At 38.5% G+C, this 22488-nt stretch overlaps 1 protein-coding gene and 1 non-coding gene across 2 annotated transcripts; one reads left to right on the top strand and one right to left on the bottom strand.

Annotated features, from left to right (window-relative positions):
- Positions 1-10502: 10502 nt before the first annotated feature.
- LOC127133702 (small nucleolar RNA R71) lies at positions 10503-10609 on the bottom strand. Its single transcript, XR_007807652.1, has one exon. It is a non-coding gene; the product is annotated as a small nucleolar RNA R71 (small nucleolar RNA).
- Positions 10610-16202: 5593 nt separating this feature from the next.
- On the top strand, positions 16203-17552 carry LOC127131457 (uncharacterized). Its single transcript, XM_051060377.1, has 3 exons — positions 16203-16860; positions 16975-17109; positions 17203-17552. Exons 1-3 carry the CDS (start codon positions 16203-16205, stop codon positions 17550-17552), a joined length of 1143 nt encoding a protein of 380 aa, XP_050916334.1.
- Positions 17553-22488: the final 4936 nt, after the last annotated feature.

The following is a 22488-nucleotide window of genomic DNA, read 5'->3' as shown; positions in this document are numbered from 1 at the left end:
TCAAACCCCCTCTTTCTTGTTTTTCTCACCTTCAATTGGTATCAGAGCTCCGGCTCTGTTATTGATTTTCAAATCAAACACTTAACCGTGTAGAGAGATCCAGTGCGAGAAAAACAAATGGCTCACTCAAATGAAAGAGATTCTTACAATGCTAAACCTCCTGTTTTTGATGGAGAAAAATTTGATTACTGAAAAGACAGAATCGAAAGTTTCTTTCTGGGTTATGATGCTGACCTCTGGGACATTGTCACAGATGGATACAAACCTCCAGTCTCAAATGGAGCTGAAGTTCCCAGAAGCAAAATGTCAGAAGATCAGAAACGTGAGTTCAAAAATCATCACAAGGCCAGAACAATACTTCTAAATGCTATATCATACAACGAATACGAAAAGATCACCAACAGAGAGACGGCTAAAGATATACTTGACTCTCTGAAGATGACCCATGAAGGAAACTCCCAAGTCAAGGAGACGAAGGCTCTGGCGCTGATCCAGAAATATGAAGCCTTCAAGATGGAAGATGACGAAGCTATAGAAGCTATGTTTTCCAGATTCCAAACTCTTATTGCAGGTCTTAAAGTGCTAGACAAAGGATACACGACTGCAGATCATGTTAAGAAGATTGTCAGAAGTCTGCCAAAGAAATGGAGACCAATGGTTACTGCTCTGAAGTTATCAAAGGATCTGAACAATATCAGCCTTGAAGAACTTGTTAGTTCTCTCAGAAGCCATGAGATAGAACTAGAGGAGGATGAGCCTCAGAAAAGGAACAAGTCAGTGGCGCTGAAGTCCAGACCTGAAAGACGGAAGTCAGACAGAACCAAAGCCCTTCAAGCAGAAACTGCAGACACTGATGACTCTGAATCTGAAGACTCTGATGATGAAGAAGAACTGTCCCTACTAACCAGAAGAGTTAAGCAACTCTGGAAAAGGAGGAACAACAACAACTTCAGAAGATCAAGACCCAGAGGGGATCGATCAGAGTCAACTTCAAAAGGTAAACCTAACAAAGATATTACCTGTTTTGAATGTAAAGAAACAGGTCATTACAGAAATGAATGCCCCAAGCTGAAGAAAGATAACTCTAAGAAAGAAAGCTTCAAGAAAAATACCTTCAGAACAAAGAAGGGATTAATGGCCACCTGGGACGATAGTGAATCCGAATCATCAGAATCTGACTCTGATGAACAGGCCAACGTAGCTCTTATGGCTACCACATCCAGCAGCTCAGATGAAGAATCTGAAGAGGTATTTTCTGAACTTTCTAGATCTGACTTAGAATCATGTTTATCAGAAACTCTTACCTCTCTTCAGAAATTAAAACAAAAAGTTAAAGACATTAAAGGCCTTCTTAAAGCAAAATCTGAAGTATGTAGTAGACTTGAGACAACAATTCTAGCACGAGATGATACTATCAGATCTCTAACGATAGAAAGAGATGGAGCCAAAACAAAAAGCTTAGAATTAGAAGAAACGTTGTCTCAAGCACCACAAACTTCAAATGAAATTATTTACAAATATGAAGAAGCCTTTCAACAATTTCTGAAGAATGGGATAGATAGGAGTATTATGGCATCCATGATTTATGGAGTAGGTCAGAATAATAAAAGGGGAATTGGGTATGATTCTGAGGAAAATAAAACCTCTACCAGTAACCAGCTTAAATCTCCGTTTTCATATCATTACACACACACACAAGAACAAAAATTTAAGAATGATAGAAGACCCAAAGTTATAAGAAACTCTGGGAAGACTAATCTAAAAGGACCCAAGAGATTCTGGGTACCGAAAGATAAGATTATCTATGTTGCAGATATCCTATGCAGCAAAGTTCAGACACCAGTCATGGTACCTGGACTCTGGATGCTCGCGACATATGACGGGAAGAAAGTCTATGTTCCAAAGCCTGGAACTTAAAGACGCTGGATTTGTAGGCTTCGGAGGAGATCAGAAAGGAAGGATCAGAGGCTCCGGAACTATTGGTAATGGTACTCGTCCCTCTATATCTGATGTTCTTTATGTAGAAGGATTAATGCATAACTTGTTATCCATAAGTCAATTAAGTGATAACGGTTATGATGTAATCTTTAATCAAAAAACGTGTAAAGCCATTAGTCAGAACGATGGCTCTGTCCTTTTCACAGGCAAGAGGAAAAACAACATTTATAAAATAAATCTTTCTGATTTAAAAGATCAAAATGTTAAATGTTTAATGTCAGTTCACGAAGAGCAATGGGTATGGCATAGACGCTTAGGCCACATTAGCATGAGAAAACTCTCTCAGCTAACTAAACTTGAGTTAGTCAGAGGCTTACCTAAACTGAAGTTTTCTTCAGATGCTCTGTGTGAAGCTTGTCAAAAAGGAAAGTTTTCAAAAACATCTTTTAAAAAGAAAAATGTTGTTTCTACCTCTAAGCCTCTGGAGCTTCTTCACATTGACTTATTTGGTCCTGTGAAAACAGCATCAGTCAATGGAAAGAAGTATGGACTAGTAATCGTTGATGATTACAGCCGCTGGACATGGGTAAAATTCCTAAAGCACAAGAGTGAGTCTCACTCTGTATTCACCAGTTTCTGTTCTAAAGTGCAAAAAGAATTTGACTCTAAAATTGTTAGAGTCAGAAGTGATCATGGTGGAGAATTTGAAAATAAAGATTTTGAAGAATTATTTGACTCTAATGGAATATCCCATGATTTCTCCTGCCCTAGAACTCCACAACAAAATGGAGTTGTAGAGAGGAAGAATAGGACACTCCAGGAAATGGCCAGAACCATGATCAATGAAACAAATGTAGCAAAGCACTTTTGGGCAGAAGCTGTAAATACAGCGTGTTACATTCAGAATAGAATCTCTATTAGACCTATTCTGGAAAAGACTCCCTATGAACTGTGTAAGGGAAGAAAACCCAACATTTCATATTTTCATCCTTTTGGATGCATTTGTTTTATATTAAATACTAAAGAACATCTGAACAAGTTTGATTCCAAAGCACAGAAAGGTATTATGTTAGGATACTCAGAACGCTCTAAAGGCTATAGAGTATACAATACAGAAACCAAAATTGTGGAGGAATCAATTCATGTTAGATTTGATGATAAGCTTGACCCTGAAAAGTCAAAGCTAGTTGAAAAGTTTGCAGATTTAGAGATCACTCTGGTAGAATCTGAGAAAACTCCAGAAGCAACTGTCACTCCAGACTCTGAAGAAATTAAATCTCCAGAAATTCCAAGGAAAGTGAAAATTCGTATTAACGTATCTGAAGATTTGATTTTGGGAAACAAAGATGAACCTGTTAGAACCAGATCTACCTTCAGAACTTCTGAAGATATTCCTCTGGGACTAGTGTCTCTGATTGAGCCTATGTCCTGTGATGAAGCTCTTCAAGATAACGATTGGGTGGCAGCTATGCAAGAAGAGTTAGATCAATTCTCCAAGAATGATGTCTGGGATCTCGTTCCTAAACCCAGAGGCACTCATGTCATTGGAACCAGATGGGTTTTCAGAAACAAGCTGAACGAGAAAGGAGAAGTTGTCAGAAACAAAGCTCGACTGGTAGCTCAAGGTTATAGTCAACAAGAAGGTATTGATTATAATGAAACTTTTGCTCCAGTCGCGAGGTTAGAATCTATTCGTCTTCTTGTATCTTTTGCTATTAATCATTCTATTAAACTATATCAAATGGATGTCAAGAGTGCATTTCTTAATGGTTATATTTCAGAAGAAGTGTATGTCAATCAACCTCCAGGTTTTGAAAATTCAAACTTTCCAGAACATGTTTTTAAACTTAAGAAATCCTTATATGGACTTAAACAAGCTCCCAGAGCTTGGTATGAACGTTTAAGCAATTTTCTTCTGGAACAAAATTTTATCAGAGGGAAAGTTGATTCTACACTCTTCTGCAAAAACCTTAATAATGATCTCATGATATGCCAAATTTATGTTGATGATATTATTTTTGGTTCTGCTAATATCTCTGTTTGCCAAGAATTTTCTAAGTTAATGCAGGCAGAATTTGAAATGAGTCTAATGCAAGAACTAAAGTTCTTTCTGGGAATTCAAATTAATCAAACTCCAGAAGTCACGTACGTCCATCAAAGTAAATACATTAAAGACGTTCTGAAGAAGTTTGACATGACTGAATGCAACTCTGCAAAGACTCCCATGCACCCAACTTGCATTCTGGAGAAGGAAGAGGTAAGCAATAAGGTTTGTCAGAAGCTCTATCGAGGTATGATAGGCTCTCTTCTCTATCTGACTGCTACTCGTCCTGATATTCTCTTTAGCGTCTGTCTTTGTGCCAGATTCCAATCAGATCCTAGAGAATCTCATTTAACAGCTGTTAAGAGAATTCTTAAGTATCTGAAAGGAACTCCTAACCTGGGCCTGATGTATGAGAAAACATCAGAGTATAGGCTTTCTGGTTATTGTGATGCAGATTATGCAGGAGATAGAATAGAACGAAAAAGCACATCTGGAAATTGCCAGCTTCTGGGAAACAATCTAATCTCCTGGGCTAGCCAAAGACAGTCAACAATTGCTCTATCAACTGCAGAAGCAGAATATATCTCAGCATCACTGTGCACAACTCAGATGCTCTGGATGAAACATCAGCTAGAAGATCTTCAGATATTTGAGAGTAACATTCCTATCCTTTGTGATAATACTGCTGCTATTTGTTTGAGTAAGAATCCTATTTTACATTCCAGAGCCAAACACATAGAAATTAAACATCATTTTATTAGAGACTATGTTCAGAAAGGGATAGTAACGCTGAAGTTCATTGATACAGAACATCAATGGGCAGATATCTTTACTAAGCCTCTAGCTGAAGATAGATTTCTTTTCATCTTAGAAAATCTGAACATTAAAAATTGTCCTGAATGAAGTATGGCTCTGAAAAATATAAAATAAGATTCTGATAAAAAAACAAATATGATTCTGCCTCTGACTCTGTTACTTCTACATTGTTAAGAAGATATCTGAGTTAGAAATCTTCAGAACCAATCTCTTGGTATTCCTGAAGATCAGATACATTAAACACGTGGAGCTCTGAGCATCAAACCTTAGAACTTCTAGACAGCTGTCAAGAAATTCAAAAGGCAGACGTTTGAGTTTTCCTCGAGCAGTGTGCAAACTGTGGGATTAGACATTCATTTATTAGCTGTAATCATTTTTCCCCCCAAGCGTGCTATTTTGAGTATTGTGTTTAACGCATTCTGAGGTGTCGTTTTGCATGCGTTTTTACTTAGGTATATAAACACTTTTCTCACATTTCACACACTTATCACTCTCACTCACTCTAAAACCCTAAACCCTTCTCTGCAAGTTCTCTGCAAGTTCTTCATCTTCTTCTTCAATCTTCTTCATGGATGCTCAACAGCAAGAAGTTTTTAACTTCTCCCAACAGATGGAATCTACTTCTAATCCCCAAATCTCAAACACTCAAACACCCACTGTTACAGGCGTCACCATAACCCCTGTTTATCAAGAACCCCACATTCTTGACCGAGAAAGCCACATAAACCTTTCAACTCCCTTTGAAGGTTTGGATGTTCTGTGTGAATCTTTGGTTGATTTCGACAACCTAAGAAGAAATGGCGTTGATCTCACTGGGGAACTTCGTCAACAAGGGTGGGAGAACTATTTTGAAAGGTTGTATGGTCCCATCTATCCTCTTCTGGTAAAGGAGTTCTGGAGACATGCTGATGCAGATGACCAATTCATTGTCTCATTTGTTCTGGGAGTGAAGATAGTTATCACAGAAGCGTCCATTGCCTCCTTGCTGAACATGGAGAAAGCTGGAGGTAAAAGGATTTACAATATTCCTCCAAGGTCAAAGCGCATCACTGAAGTCATCAACCCTACAATCTTCAAACCTAATGTTGAAGGAAACCCCTCTAAGAACAAGGAGCTTCATCAGAACCTCCGAGTTTGGCTGAAGATTATTCTGGGAACAATCCATCATCGTCCAGCCTCCAACTCTTCAGATTACATAAATGCAGATCAGAAATGCATTTTGTACTGCATCCAGAAAGGCGTGAAGATCAACCTCCCTGTTCTCCTCTTCAGATATCTGAGAGATTCAGTCAGAGAAACGAGGAATAATATGAAGCCCAGATCCTACATTCTTCTGGGAAGATTGCTCTCTGATGTCTTCATTGAGCATGGCTTGGTAGATGATCTGGAGAAGACCAGATGTATGGATGATCTGGCAATTGATGTGGGAAAGCCTCTGAATGCCAAAAACCTGAAGAGCATGGGAATCATCAAAGAGATTAGAGTCAAGCCCACTATGGATGTGTCCTGGGAATGTCTAAAAGATCAGAGGAAGATGCCTCATGGCCTGGTCAGATTCTTCAAGGATGAGCCCAGAGACGCTGTTGCCCTCTATCTTCATCGTATGCTGGAAGAAGGTGTTGATGTTTCTGATTTCCGCCTTGAAGACTGTCTGGACTCTGTAGAAGATCTTGTCAGATACAAGAGAGGTGTCTCTGAGAAACAGATAGCTGCTGAGGCAAGGAGAGCAAAGAAAGCCAGACTTGGAGAAACTTCTGGCACCAAAGCTTCAGCACCTCTGAATGCCTCTTCCGGTAAGTCTGTTCCTCCTGTCTCTTCTGAATCTATAATGGCTTCCTCTAACCCTCTCTCCTCTCAACCAATTTTTACTACCTCTGAAATACCACCCTCAATCACCAGAACCTCCCAACCAACACCAGTTCTAAACATAGCTAGAACTTTCATTCCTCCCTCTCAACCTATACAAACCCACCAAAGCACTTCTTCTTCCTCATCCTCTGAATATGAATCACCCCCTTACCTTTCCCCTTCCTCTGACCAAGAACACTCTGACCCTAACTCCCCAACAATAGCTGAAATTTATGCTAAAAATTTCGCTCCACAACCCACAAGACAATCTGAAGTAACCTCACCCCTCCAAACTTCACTTCCACCACAACAAACAACAACCTTACCCTCTGAAACTCAACCATCTGATCCCTTCACCTCTAATATCACTCCACCAATTATTCCCGCTGTACCTGGACCAGACTCTGACCCATTAGACCTAAATCCACTATATGCTTCATCCCCTAGTCTTCAACCAGACGCAGATTCTGAACTTCAACCAGAAGCAGAATCTGAACCTCAACCTCTAAATCTTAGCCCTTCAAACTCTCCACCTCATTCACCTGAACCTGAACCTGAACTTACCTTACCTACCCTTGAGGAGGCCATTATACAGGTTGCAGAAGCTTCAGTCCAGAAGGTCAAGTCTCTGACTAAAAACTCTGAAGTTAGTGATGATCCTAAATCTGTTAGGACACACTGGAACAGAGTCATTAGTTGGATGACCTCTGAGTCTTATAGGCTGAAGAGTATCTCTGAACAAGTCAGAAATGGCTACATCAGAGATGCTGAGGAACGGCTCCAAGAGAGATTGGCCAGAGAAGCTGAGGCCAGAAGATTAGAGGAGGAAAGATTGGCTAGGGAAGCTGAAGAAGAAGCTAGAAGGTTAGAAGAAGAAAGACTGGCAAAGGAAGCAGAACTTCTAAGGATTAAGGAAGCTGAAGCCAAGGCTCAGGCGGATGCAGAAGCCCAAGCTGCTGCTGAAGCTGAAGCTCAGCAGGCTCTGACTCAGGGGGAGTCTTCCTCTGCGATCCCTATGATTCTTCATGCTCTGAAAGAGATCAAGCAAGATCAGAAAGAAATCAAGCAAGATCAGAATGAGCTCCGTGCCAGGATGGACAAGCAAGATGCTTTGAATGAAAACATCCAGAACATGTTTGCCATGTTGCTTCAGAGACTTCCTCAACCTCCAAACCCTTAGGCACTTAGGATTTATTTTGTTTGCTTGCCTAGTGTTTTTGCTTCTGTCTTCTTTAGCTCTAATATTCTCTTGGATCTGATGTTTTGAACGTTTTTGTGCCTTTGTGCTTCTGATTAATGAAATGTTTTTCTCTTTATTATCTTGTTATTTTTTTTATATATCTACCTTTTTGATTCTGACAAAAAGGGGGAGAAATCATTAAATAGCTCTGATGAAAATTTGTCTAAAACCTTAAGCACTCTGCAACATTTGTAGAAATAGCTCTGATAAAAATAGCTCTGATTAAATAACTCTAACATTAAATTTAAGAATTTGCAGAAAGTTTCAGAAATCTCATTACTTGAAACGCTCTGGTAAGAACTTCTGAACTCCCTAGCACTAACTCAGGGGGAGCTTCTGTCTATCTGATCTTATTTTATTCATGTTTCATCTGCTATTTTAAGTTGTTTTGTCATCATCAAAAAGGGGGAGATTGTAAGAACAAAAATTGTTCTACAACAGATTCCTTGATTTTGATGATAACAAAGGATGAAACCAAAAATGGCACCCTAACGAAAAGTCTCTAAGTGTGCAGGGTTCTAAAGATAGAAGAAATAAATCTGATGATGTCATCAGATGCACAACAAGATCAGATACAAATTATCAAGTATCAGAAGCATCTAAAGTGGAATCTCGTTTCAAGAAGCTCTGACTCTGAACAAATGCCTTCTGTAAACTCTGATTTTATCAGCGCTATCTGAACTCTCAAGAAATAACATCAGAAGCAAGATTCTCCAGATACACGAAGACTCTAATCAGATTTGTTAATCATGATGAAGTAACGTTTAAGCCAAGTTAAAATTCTGCAAATGGATTTCCTCAATTAGAAAGAGACGTTAATCTCCTCTTCCAAGAGAGAAGATACTACTTGTGGTAAGTAGTCACTTCTAAAAGAAAAAGTCTCCTGCAGAAGCTATTTATGGAATGGCGTAATTACATCTCATTATCCAGCAGATTTAACTCTACTTCAACTCTATTTCAACACTACTTCAACTCCTATATAAATAGAGAAGAAATCAACTTTCAGTAAGCAAGAAATCAACTAGCCAAAACTATACTGAATTATTTCACGCTCAAGAAAATCATCCTTGCTTTCAAAGAATTTCACTAAGCTTTTGCTTATCAAGTGAAAAATCTGTTCTTAAATTTGTAATACTTGCTTTCTTAGAAGCACTCTAGATTACATATCTTGTATCTATTTTTTTATTTGATTTCCTCAAGTGACTCTTTGTAGTCTGTAGACTTGAGAGGACTAAGAGATTTTCTTCTCTCTTAGGGGTTGTTTGTAATCTTTCAAGATTAGTGGATTAAGTCCTTGTTGAAGGCGAAATCACCTTGGCCGGGTGGACTGGAGTAGCTTTGTGTTATAAGCGAACCAGTATAAAATCATTGTGTGATTTTCTCTTTGGAAAAGCGCTTATTTTTCAAACAATTCAAACCCCCCCTTTCTTGTTTTTCTCACCTTCAGTGAGAAGCTATTTAATATGGTTTTTCCACAAGAGTGGGGAATTAACTAAGGTGAGAACCGACAATCGCGAGAGCGTGAGGGTCGAGCTGGATAGTAAAAACTAGGCATTGATTTTAAAAACAGCGAGAGCGTACATTCTGACTTAAAAGTATAGTCCGAGTCAACAATCACGAGAGTGTGAGATAAAGCCTTTTAAATAAGTATTTTCTACTGAAAGATATTTGGTACTAAAAATATACATCGGTGACTTATCGAATCCCTGACGATTAATGTCTTGCATACTGATATCCCTCTATTAATATTTTCTTAAAACTTAACTTCCTTTAGATTTAATTTTTGTTCAACCAAACCTCTAAAAATCAAATCCTTAGCTAAACATAGTAACGTCGATAGCATTAGTTTGACCATCAGCCCCAGTGGGTTCGATATCTTTTAAAATTAAAACGACTGGACTGTGCACTTACAATCAAGTACCCGATAAACTATATTTTATATACAGCTACGAGACGTATCAAGTTTTTGGCGCCGTTGCCGGGGACCTGATTTAGTCAAATAATGTGAATCTTTCGTTGCGCAGTATAGACTAAGGTAAAAACTAATTTCCTTTCCCTTATTTCCCTGATTGTATGCCAAGTACTCGCTCACAAGGCGAAAACTTAGCACCACCAATAGCAGAATTAGAGGGTTTCTTATATTTAAGACGCCAAATAATAGAGTCCCAACGAAGGTATGATATTCCCGATATCTTCTTTCCTGCTACTGAACCAGTTGAAAAACCAACCATGGCTACAGTGGAACCACAAAATCATCCTCTTAAGTTCTACGCTACCCCGTCCCAATAAGAGCCTCACAACAGCATTACTTCCCCTGCTATCAATCGAAACGATTTCGAGTTAAAACCCTCATTATTATCCGCTGTCCAACAACATCAATTTGCTGGAAATCCTACAGACGACCCTAATGAACATTTGACCAAGTTTGTGCAGTACACAGACACTGTGAAGGCGAATGGTGTATCTCAAGATGCGATAAGACTACGCCTTTTTCCTTTCTCTCTAAGAGACAGAGCTTGGGCTTGGTTGCAATCCTTTCCATCCAACTCAGTTACTACATGGGAAGAACTGAAGAACGTTTTCTTATTCTGATATTTTCCGCCAAGCAAAATTGCTATGCTGGGAGCTCAAATCAACAGATTTCGACAAAAAGATGTAGAATATCTCTACGACGCGTGGGAGAGATACAAAGACATGATGAGGATATGTCCATATCACGGTCTCGAAAACTGGGTGATCATTCACACATTTTACAATGGGCTTCTGTATAACACAAGACTGACAGTACACGTTGTCGTGGGCAGTCCACTTATGGACAAACCATATAATGAAGCCTGTTAACTCATTGAAAATATGGCCCAAAACCATTGCCAATGGGGAGGTGAAAGAACTCCAGTAGAAAAGTCCCAAATAAAGAGTGGAATGTACGACATCAGTAGCCTTGACCATGTCCATGCAAAGGTAGATGCCCTTGTTCAAAAGTTAGACAACTTAACCATACCACCTGCAGCCACCGTGGCTGTCGTAACTCCAAACTTTGAGTTGTGTGGACCTCCTGGACACACTGCACCAGAATGTCAGATATTAGCAGGAGTCCCCACTGATCAAGTAAATTACGCACAAGGAAATCCTTATTCGAATACCTACAACCCAGGTTGGAAAAATCCTCCTAACTTTTCATATAAGAATAACAACACCTTGTATGCACCTGGACAAGCACCCGCTGTTCCGCTTGGATATCAAAAGCCATCTAACTATGCTCCTAACAGGCCTAGGAAGTCCAACCTTGAACTAATGATGGAAAGCTTCATAGCTACCCAAGCTCAAACAAACAAAGACTTCTTGAACCAAAACATACATACTAGTGAGCAACTTAAACAATTAGCGAGCAAAGTACACGCCTTAGCCACACACAACAAAATGCTTGAAACACAGATTTCACAAGTGGCTCAACAACAAGCATCTACTGTTGCTCCGGCTGGCACATTTCCTGGACAGCCACAACCTAATCCAAAAGGACATGCAAATGTCGTTATATTGAGGAGTGGAAAAGAACTAGACGGACCCGTAGATCCAAGACTCCAAAATCCTGCCATGTACCAAAAACCTGACAAAACAACAATTGAGAAGGTAAGTGAACCAAACGAGAAGGAAGATAATACCTAAGAGGCCGAAGAGAAAGAAAAACCTTATGTGCCTCCACCACCTTATAAACCACCCATTCTGTATCCTCAAAGACTCACAAATTCTAAAACTGCAGGGCAATTTAGGAAATTTGTTGAACTTCTGAAGCAACTGAATATTACAATTCCCTTTACAGAAGCCATCACAAAAATGCCCTTATATGCCAAATTTCTTAAAGAGATCTTATCCAATAAGAAAAAGATCGAGGATAACGAAACAATTACACTTACTGCTGAGTGTAGCACAATAATCCAAAATAACATGTCTCCCAAACTAAAAGACCCAGGAAGTTTCTCCATACCCTGTGTCATTAGAAAGTTCGTCATAGACAAAGCTCTATGCGACTTAAGAGCCAGCATTAGTGTAATTCCCTTAACCATCTGTAAAAGGCTCAACATGGGAGAACTAAGACCAACCAAGATGTTTGTTCAACTAACTGACCACTCAATCAAATATCCTATTGTTATACTAGAGAATGTCCAAGTACGTGTAGGACAATTCTACATTCCTACAGACTTCATAATCATGGACATCAAAGAAGATGCCAGTACACCTATTATATTAGGAAGGTCATTCTTAGCTACCGCCGAAGCCATAATAGACGTGAAAATAAGTAAGCTAACATTCGAAGTTGGAGAAGAAAAGGTTGAATTCATCTTGACACAATTCTTACAAGCGCCAACTATAGACAATACATGTTATCTACTTGATGTCATAAACGAGTGCGTAAGAGAGATGGAGATGCAAGAAACCACATATTCTGATATAATGAAAATCCAAATCCCTCTAATCTTTGAAGATGATAATTGGCGTGAACCATGCTAAAATGACAGTCTAAGCGAATGCTTAGCACTTACACCCAACCACATGCCATGCCCGAAGAAACCAGACCTAGAATTAAAAACACTACCAAAGAACCTAAGATACAAACTCCTAGACACTGAACTCAAAAGACCAGTAATAGTCAACGCAGACTTAGGACAGATTAAAATCAAAAAGTTACTAGATGTTTTAAGAAAATATCCAACTGCGTTAGGCTACAACATCACTGATCTAAAAGGAATAAGTCCTTCTATCTGCACGTATCGTATTATGCTAGAGGAAGATTGTAAAACCTATAGAGAACACCAGAGAAGGATCAACCCAATCTTATGTACTGTAGTCAAGGATAAAGTAAAGAAGTTATTAGATGCAGGAATCATATACCCGATCTCCGATAGTCAATGGGTTAGCCCCGTTCATGTAGTACCCAAGAAAGGGGGTGTTGCAGTTGTTAAGAACGAAAAAGGTGAATCTATAGCACAAAGAGTTGTGACCGGAAGTAGAATATGCATCGATTATAGGAAACTAAACAAAGCCACTCAAAAGGATCATTTTCCTCTTCCTTTCATTGATCAAATGCTCGAACGATTGGCTAAGCATTCCCACTTCTTCTATCTAGACAGTTATTCAGGATTCTTTCAAATTCCTATCCATCCTGACGACCAAGAGAAAACAACCTTCACATGCCCTTATGGTACATTTGCTTATCGACGAATGCCATTTGGACTATGCAACGCTCCCGCAACATTCCGAAGATGTATGATGTCAATCTTCGCGGACTTTATAGACGACATTATGGAAGTCTTTATGGACGATTTTTCTGTTTGTGGGCAGAGCTTCGAAGGATGTCTATCAAACCTTGAAATGGTACTTGAAAGATGCGTAAAGGTGAATCTCGTCTTGAATTGGGAGAAATGCCATTTCATGGTCCAACAAGGAATCGTGTTAGGACACGTAGTATCTGATAAAGGAATTGAAGTAGACAAAGATAAGATCGAAGTTATAGAGAATCTTCAACCTCCGAAAACCATACGAGAAATACGAAGGTTTTTAGGACACGCCGGTTTCTACCGACGCTTTATCAAAGATTTCTCAAAAATTACCAAACCACTTACTGGTTTATTAATGAAAGAAGCTGACTTTATCTTTGATGGGAAATTTCTAACAGCGTTTGAACAATTAAAAATATCTTTAATCACTGCACCTATCATGCAACCACCTGACTGGAGATTACCATTCGAAATTGATCAGTGCATTTCAATGCACATTCTCCTATGTTTATTCTTCAGCATTTCTTTGATCTCCTTTGCTTATTTTTATGTTTTATAATGTTTTTATATTTTAGTTTATTTTTATTGTTATTTGATTTTCGTATTTAATTTTCAGCTTTAACAGTCTGCACTAAAACAATCATAACTGGAGCTCCGAGAATTCGATTGACGCGCTCTAATAATCGCCGGAAATCTAAGAGAAAGAGCTACAACTTTAGTGTTGGAGTCGAAGTCATATTCGGAGCATTTATTTTCCATAATTTCGTTTGAAGCTGCAGCATTAGTTTTATTTTAGTTTTGGGTCGTTAGTTTTGGGTCTGGGTTATGTATTTGACCCAGCTGGGTTGTAAACGGATTGCCTTGGTTTTCCCCTAATACCTAGCAGCCGAAAACACTATTCACATTTTTTTCTATTCACGAATTATTTTTCTTACACTTGAAAGAACTGTAATGGAGAACTAATCTATCCGAACGGATTTGCTGTATTCAGGTTCACTACTTTGAGATTGTTATAATTGCAATTAGAATTCTATTCCTTTCAATAATATTATATGATTGTTGTTTGCTTAATCCGATTTCCATGTAATGTTGTTGGTTAAATTTGAATGATATATGTTCTTGACTTTTGATCGCAATTCAATTCTGCTTAACCGTTAAATTTGCGATATCTATAACCGTATGCTTAATCCGGCAATAAGAATATATACATTACAATGTCGATCACGCTTGTTGAATGATATTATGTTCAAATAGGATAGAAGTCGTAGTTGTAGCAATCGATGATAAGTTGAACCTGACACAGTGAATCCGTTTGTTTTATAATCACATATTTCATAACAGCTTATTTCAATAATCATTTATTTAATAATCGTTTTTTCCTTAATCGATCCTGAATCCAACCCCCCCCCCCCTAAATCGATTTACCTTTGGTTAGTAATAATCAAGAATCATTGAGAGACGATTCGAGTCATTGTCGTTATACTACGTTTTCAAAATAACTCGGTTTTGATCCGCACGCGACAGCGGATCAAATTGGCGCCGTTGCCGGGGATTCTTGTGATTATTAATCAATATTAGAGTCATAGGTTTATTGTTCTTGCGTTTAGGCCATAAGTTCCTTGCGGTTTTGGCCAATTCGCGTCTAGAGTCGAAAAATTCGGTTTTTGGAAAAATTGAGTCCGATCGAAAATCTGTTCCGTCTATTAGGAGTAGAAAAACCCTTTTTTCTATTTTTAATAAAAAAATTTAATGTTTTCATAGAGTCGAAAAAATCCAAAAAAATCTCAAAATTCTAACTTTAAGTCATTAGATTAATTTCGGTGTTAGTTTATTTTTCTGAATTTATTTTAATCGTTTTCCTCCATTGTGTTTGTTTTTGTTCTGGCTACTAGGTCTTCCTGTTCTGAGCTTTTTGATTTTGATCCTGAGGTAGAGAGAACTTTGCACACACATCGTAGAGCAGGCCAGGCTAGCAATAGTTCACCACCCACAATTGAGTCTGATCTGATTCTGATTATTTTCATAACTTGTTTGATTCGGATTCTGAAATTGTTTTTAATATGGCTGACCAAAGAACTTTAAGGCAGTTAGCTGCCCCTGATGTGAATTATCCTGAAGCTGACACTCCTTTTGAACTAAAATCTGGTTTGATCTTGCCAATGTTTAATGGTCTTGCAGGTGAGGATCCACATAAACATCTCAAAGAATTCCAGGTTGTGTGCTCTACACCATTGAGGCATGAAGGAATAACTGAAGACCATATCAAACTTCGATCTTTTCCTTTTTCATTGTAGGGTGCAGCAAAGGATTGGATATATTATCTTGAGCCAAATTCGATCACAAGTTGGAATGCTCTAAAAAGAGTGTTCTTAGAGAGATACTTCCCTGCCTCCAGAGCAGCCTCGATCAAAAAAGAGATTTGTGGTATTAGACAGGATAATGAGTCACTTGCTGAGTATTGGGAAAGATTCAAGAAATTAGTATCTAGTTGTCCTCAACACCAGATCACCGAACAATTGTTCATTCAGTAATTTTATGAAGGTTTGTTACCAATGGGTAGGAATATTCTTGATGTTGCTAGCAGTGGAGCACTTGTCGATAAAACTCTAGCCGCCACCAAAGCTTTGATCGAAAATATGTCCCGTAACTCCCAACAATTTACAACCAGAAATAATTTTGTCCAAGCAAAGGGTGTGAACGAAATTCAGGTTTCCTCCAACAAAGCTTTAGAAACCAGAATTAATGAGCTCACCTCTTTAGTGAAACAGTTGGCAGTAGGTAAGACTCAAGCGGCAAACCTGTGTGGTATTTGTACTTCTCCTAAGCATCCAACCGGTACTTGTCCTATTTTTCATGATGAATCGATCACTGAGTTGCCTCAAGCTTATGCAGTAAACCTTTACAATCAAGGCAACAATCAGAACAGGTACAACAACATTCCTGACCTGTCCACATTCGATATGGAAACCAGCAGCCAACCCAACCAGCAACTACCCCCCAAGCCACCATTTCTACACCCTCTAGACCTTCAATAGAAAACATGGTCAAACAACTAGCTGTTAATAATCCTCAGTTTCAACAAAGAACAAAATCTAGTATTCAAACCTTGCAGACACATATTGGGCATCTTACCACCTCAATTAATGCCATGCAATCCCAAGGGTCAAACCAACTTCCTGCCCAAGCAGTTGTGAATCCAAAAGGTCCTAATGCCAATGTCAGTGCAATTTCTTTGAGGTCTAGAAAGGTCACAGAACCAGCCCCCAAAAAAAATAAAAAAAATCTTGAGGTAACATCTGAACTTTCTTCACCTTCTTCTGTTGTGGTAGAAACTGAAAAGAATACAGAAAAAGAATATGTACCACCAGTCCCCTTTCCACATAGAGTTCTGAAAAATAAAAGAATTGAGGAAGAAGACAAAGAGAGGGAGATCTTGGATGTTTTTAGAAAATTTGCGTTAAACATTCCGCTTCTTGATGTCATTAAGCAGGTTCCTAAGTATGCAAAGTTTCTGAAAGATTTGTGTACAAACAAGAGGCGGATGAAAGGTGGTGAGAGAGTCAACTTGGGAAGAAATATTTATGCTTTTATTCAGCCCAAGCCCCATTCTGAAAAAGTTACAGGCGAGCAAAATGTTTCAGCCATCTCTCAGGTCTTGCCACAAAAGTGCAAGGACCCGGGAACTTCTACTATTCCTTGTACCATCGAAGATAAGCAATTCGATAATTGCATGCTTGATTTGGGAGTCGGCATTAATGTTATGCCTACTTCTATTTATAATAACCTTTGTCTTGGTCCTTTGCAACATACAGGTTTAATCGTTCAGTTGGCGAACAGGAGCAATGCATGCCCTGCTGGTATAATGGAAGATGTCCTTGTTCAAGTTAACGATTTGATTTTTCCTGTAGATTTTTACATCTTGGACATGGAAGGAGAAACTAAGTCAAGTAGGGCTCCCATCATTTTAGGCAGACCCTTCATGAAAACGGCGAAGACAAAAATTGATGTTGACGATGGAACCATGTCTATGGAATTTGGAGACATTGTCGCAAAATTTAACATCTTCGATGCCATGAAACATCCCTTGGAGGAGCACTCTATTTTTCATATTGAGTTGGTATTTGATTTGGTTGATGAAACTTATTCTGAATTGTTTTCACTTGATTTTCCATCCTTACTTGGATTTGATGATGTTTACTCATGTGTTGATTGTACTGACACTGACATTTGTGTTGTATGTGCTGAGATTGATGCTGCCTTACAGGGTGACATGTTTCCTACAGGTGAAGTTGTTGTAAAGGAAGTTGTTTATGCAGCTGATGCTCTCGACATCCCGGCTTCCCCAAACGCCCCATCCATCGAGCAACCCCCGTCCTTAGAGCTGAAATAACTCTCGGATAATCTGAAATACGCTTATTTGGAGAGTGATGAAAAACTCCATGTTATTATTTCTTCTAACCTTGATTCTGATCAGGAAAATAAAATTTTGCAGGTTTTGAAGAAGAACAATAAGGCAATTGGCTGGACATTAGCTGACATCCTAGGTATTAGTCCTTCCATGTGTATGCACAGGATTTTACTTGAGGACGGTGCTAAAACGGTAAGGCAGCCCCAAAGGAGGCTTAATCCTTTGATTCTTGATGTGGTAAAGAAAGAGGTAACCAAACTCTTGCAAGCAGGTATCATTTATCCTATCTCTGACAGTAAATGGGTAAGCCCATCAGCTTGTACCTAAGAAATCTGGACTCACAGTGGTGAAAAATGAAAAGAATGAACTTGTTCCCACTAGAGTTTAGAATAGCCGGAGAGTTTGTATTGATTATAGGAGGTTGAACCAAGCTACCAGAAAGGATCACTTTCCTTTGCCGTTCATTGACCAAATGCTTGAACGGCTAGCTGGTAAATCACATTATTGTTTTCTTGATGGTTTTTCAAGTTACTTTCAGATTCATATTGCACCTGAAGATCAAGAAAATACCACTTTCACGTGCCCATTCAGTACATTTGCTTACAGGAGGATGTCTTTTGGTCTTTGCAATGCTCCTGGAACTTTCCAGCGATGCATGATTAGTATTTTCTCTGAGTTTGTTGAAAATTGCATGGAAGTGTTTATGGATGACTTTACTGTCTATGGTTCGTCTTTTGATGCATGCTTGAAAAGTTTGAATATGGTTTTAGAGAGATGCATCGAGATTGACCTTGTTTTAAATTATGAAAAATGTCATTTTATGGTTGAGCAGGGAATTGTTCTTGGTCACATAATTTCTGAAAAAGGAATTTTTGTTGACCCTACTAAGATTGATGTAATTTCTACATTGCCTTACCCTTTTTGCATTCGCGAGATTCATTCTTTTCTTAGTCATACAGGTTTTTACAGGCGTTTCATCAAGGATTTCAGCAAGATAGCTCTTTCGCTGTCAAACTTGTTGAAGAATGATGTCACTTTCAGTCTCGATGACAAATGCAAACAAGCGTTTGACTTTTTGAAGAAAGCATTGACCTCCGCTCCCATCATCCAGCCTCCCGACTGGACCCTCTCTTTTGAGATTATGTGTGATGCTTCTAATTATGCTATTGGGGTTGTCCTTGCACAAAGAGTTGACAAGGCTGCCCATGTTATTTACTATGCTTCTAAGACTTTAGATTCTGCACAGTCAAATTACACCACCACTGAAAAAGAACTTCTAGCTATTGTTTTTGCTTTTGATAAATTCAGATCATACTTGCTAGGTTCCAAGGTTGTTGTTTTTACTGACCATGCATCCTTAAAGTACTTGTTGAAGAAGCCGGAAGCAAAACCGAGATTGATTCGGTGGATGTTATTGCTCCAAGAGTTTAATGTAGAGATTAAAGACAAAAGTGGAGCTAAGAACTTAGTGGTTGATCACTTAAGCAGAATAAAGAGAGATGAAGATCCTTTTCCCATCCAGGATGACTTTCCTGATGAGCAGCTTTTACTTGTGCATGGTATTACTCCTTGGTTTTCTGATATTGTTAATTATCTTGTTGCTGGTGTTTTTCCTACAAGTGCATCCAGGACACAAATCCACAAACTCAAGAGTGATGCCAAATGTTATGTTTAGGATGATCCATATCTTTGGAAGTTTGGTAGTGATCAGGTAATCAGGAGACGTGTCCCCGATTATGAGATTGCATCCATTTTGAATTTTTCTCATGCATCTCAAGTCGGCGGACATTTTGGTCCTCAAAGGACTGTAAGAAAAGTCCTAGACTCGGGTTTTTATTGGCCCACTATTTTTAAAGATGCCTATAAGGTTTACCGCACTTGTAAAGAGTGCCAGATAGCAGGTACAAATGTCACTCGTACGAGTGAAATGCCTCAGCAGCCTATGCTTTTCTATGAGGTATTTGATGTATGGGGAATCGACTTCATGGGTCCCTTTCCTATATCATTTGGTTTTTTGTACATTTTACTTGCTTTTGATTATGTTTCAAAGTGGGTGGAAGATATCCCCACTAGGACTAATGATTCTAGAGTTGTTGCAGATTTTGTCAGGTCTAATATCTTTTGCAGGTTTAGAATACCGCGAATCATAAGTGACCAAGGCACTCATTTCTGTAACCGCGCCATAGAAGCTTTGCTCCGGAAGTATGGAGTTGTGCACATAATTTCTACTGCATATCACCCACAAACAAATGGGCAAGCTGAGATCTCCAACAGAGAGATCAAACGGGTTTTAGAGAAAATGGTGCAACCAAACAGGAAGGACTAGAGCTGCCATCTAGAAGACACACTTTGGGCTCAAAGAACAGCTTTCAAGACACCCATTAGGATGTCTCCTTATCGAATTGTTTTTGGTAAGGCATGCCCCCTTCTTGTAAAGATAGAACATTGTTCCTATTGGGCGGTGAAAAGTTATAATTTGGAGATGCAACAAGCAGGTATTGAAAGAAAACTCCAATTACAACAGCTTGAAGAGCTTAGACTAGAGGCTTATGAAAGCTCTAGGATTTATAGAGAGAAAACTAAGAACTTCCATGATAAGATGATTTCTAGGAAGGAATTCTCTGTGGGCCAATAGGTTTTACTGTTTAATTCCCGCCTTAAGCTTATGGCTGGGAAACTTCGATCCAAATGGATTGTCCCTTTTGTCGTTACTAACGTTTTTCCTCATGGTGCAGTAGAAATTAAAAGTGCAGGTACTGACAAAGTTTTCAAGGTCAATGGGCAGCGCCTAAAGCTATTTCATGAGAGTTCAGCGCCTGACAATGCAAGCATAGAGGAGCTTTCTTTGGAAGCACCCAACTACACTGCAACTTGATCAGGGAGTTTTATTCCTTTCTCTCAACTTCAATAACTATGTCCTTTTCATTGAGGACAATGCTTGTTTTAAGTGTGGGGGAGGGAATTCCCTTTTTGTTTTGTTTTCTTTGCTTTTGTTTCGTTGTTTTGTTTTCAATTATAATAAAATAAAATTAAAAAAATGCATCTTTTTGAAAGTTCTAGGCTATAGATTAATCTGAGGTTAGTTGTGGAGACTTGGGAAAAGTTTACAAGATCGGTATCGTCTTAACACCGTAAGTCTCATGAGTATGGAAATTGTTTTGAATACTTGTTATGACATAGCCTTGAATTTTCATTCTCTTATAGCTCTTGAGTAGTTTATCTTTGCAATCGGCACCATCTCACACATGCTCTACGTAAGGAAGCCGATGAAAATAAGTGAGTGATCCAAGTTTCTTTTGAAAAAAAAATTTAAAAATTAAATTAGGGAATGCACCTTCTAAGTTGGGTGGCCCTCACCCGGTCACTTAACCCAACGGTTGTGGAACCTACAAAAATAAAACATAATAATTAACTATTGTTGGTTGGTTCAGAGGTTTCTGGTGCTGGACTTGGTAGGGAGGATTACGGTTCGATCCCCCACAACTGCAATTAGGTAAATAAGGGGTTACCAATTTTTGTACCAGAACCCCGTGTAAAAAGGATCAGAGTCACTAACCGGTTCCCTTACTATAAGTGTGTGGAGATAACGGGCTTAATGTGATTGCGCAAGAATGAAAAAGAGTAAAAAGGAGACTGAGTAAGTTAGGCTTTGGCATAATAACATGATTCGAAATGGATTATGTGTTCAGGAGGCTTATGACTGCATAATTGTGGATTAGTGTTCCTACGATATCCTTAGTGTGCATGATTAGTACCTATCGATGCTATCTTAACCAAGGAAGAGTTTGTAGCCTGGAATGAGTAACTGATGTTGTGTGTTTCATGAGTTTTGATTTTGCTCGGAGTGCAAAATTTTAAGTGTGGGGGAATTTGATCAGTGCATTTTAATGCGCATTCTCCTATGTTTGTTCTTAAGCATTTCTTTGATTTCCTTTGCTTACTTTTATGTTTTATAATGTTTTTATATTTTAGTTTATTTTTATTGTTATTTGATTTTCGTATTTAATTTTCAGCTTTAACAGTTTGCACTAAAACGATCATAACTTTCGTGGAAAGCTAAGAGAAAGAGCTACAACTTTCGTGTTGGAGTCGAAGTCAGATTCAGAGCGCTTATTTTCCATAATTTCGTTTGAAGTTGCAGCATTAGTTTTATGTATTTAACCCAGTTGGGTTGTAAACGGATTGCCTTGGTTTTCCCCTAATACCTAGCATCCGAAAACATTATTCACGTTTTTTCTATTCACGAATTATTTTTCTTACGCTTGAAAGAACCGTAATGGAGAACTAATCTATCCTGACGGATTTGCTGTATTCAGGTTCACTACTTTGAGATTGTTATAATTGCAATTAGAATTCTATTCCTTTCAATAATATTATATGATTCTTGTTTGCTTAATCCGATTTCCATGTAATATTGTTGGTTAAATTTGAATGATATATGTTCTTGACTTTTGATTACAATTCAACTCTGCTTAACCGTTAAATTTGCGATATTTATAACCGTATGCTTAATCTGGCAATAAGAATATATACCTTACAGTGTTGATCATGCTTGTTGAATGATACTGTGTTCAAATAGGATAGAAGTCGTAGTTGTAGCAATCGATGATAAGTTGAACCTGACACAGTGAATCTGTTTGTTTTATAATCACATATTTCATAACAGCTTATTTTAATAATCACTTATTTAATAATTGCTTTTTTTTCTTAATCGATCCTGAATCCAACCCCCCCCCCTAAATCGATTTACATTTGGTTAGTAATAATTAAGAATCCTTGAGAGACGATTCGAGTCATTGTCGATATACTACGTTTTTAAAATAACTCGGTTCTGATCCGCGCGCGACAGCGGATCGGAAATCATGTGTGATGCGAGTGATTATGCCATAGGCGTAGTGCTAGGACAAAGAAAGGATAA

Source organism: Lathyrus oleraceus, chromosome 3 (genome assembly GCF_024323335.1).
Source record: "Lathyrus oleraceus cultivar Zhongwan6 chromosome 3, CAAS_Psat_ZW6_1.0, whole genome shotgun sequence".
Classification (NCBI taxonomy): Eukaryota; Viridiplantae; Streptophyta; class Magnoliopsida; order Fabales; family Fabaceae; genus Lathyrus; species Lathyrus oleraceus.
The sequence above is the reverse complement of the archived record's forward strand: the minus strand, read 5'-3'. Positions and strand labels throughout refer to the sequence as shown.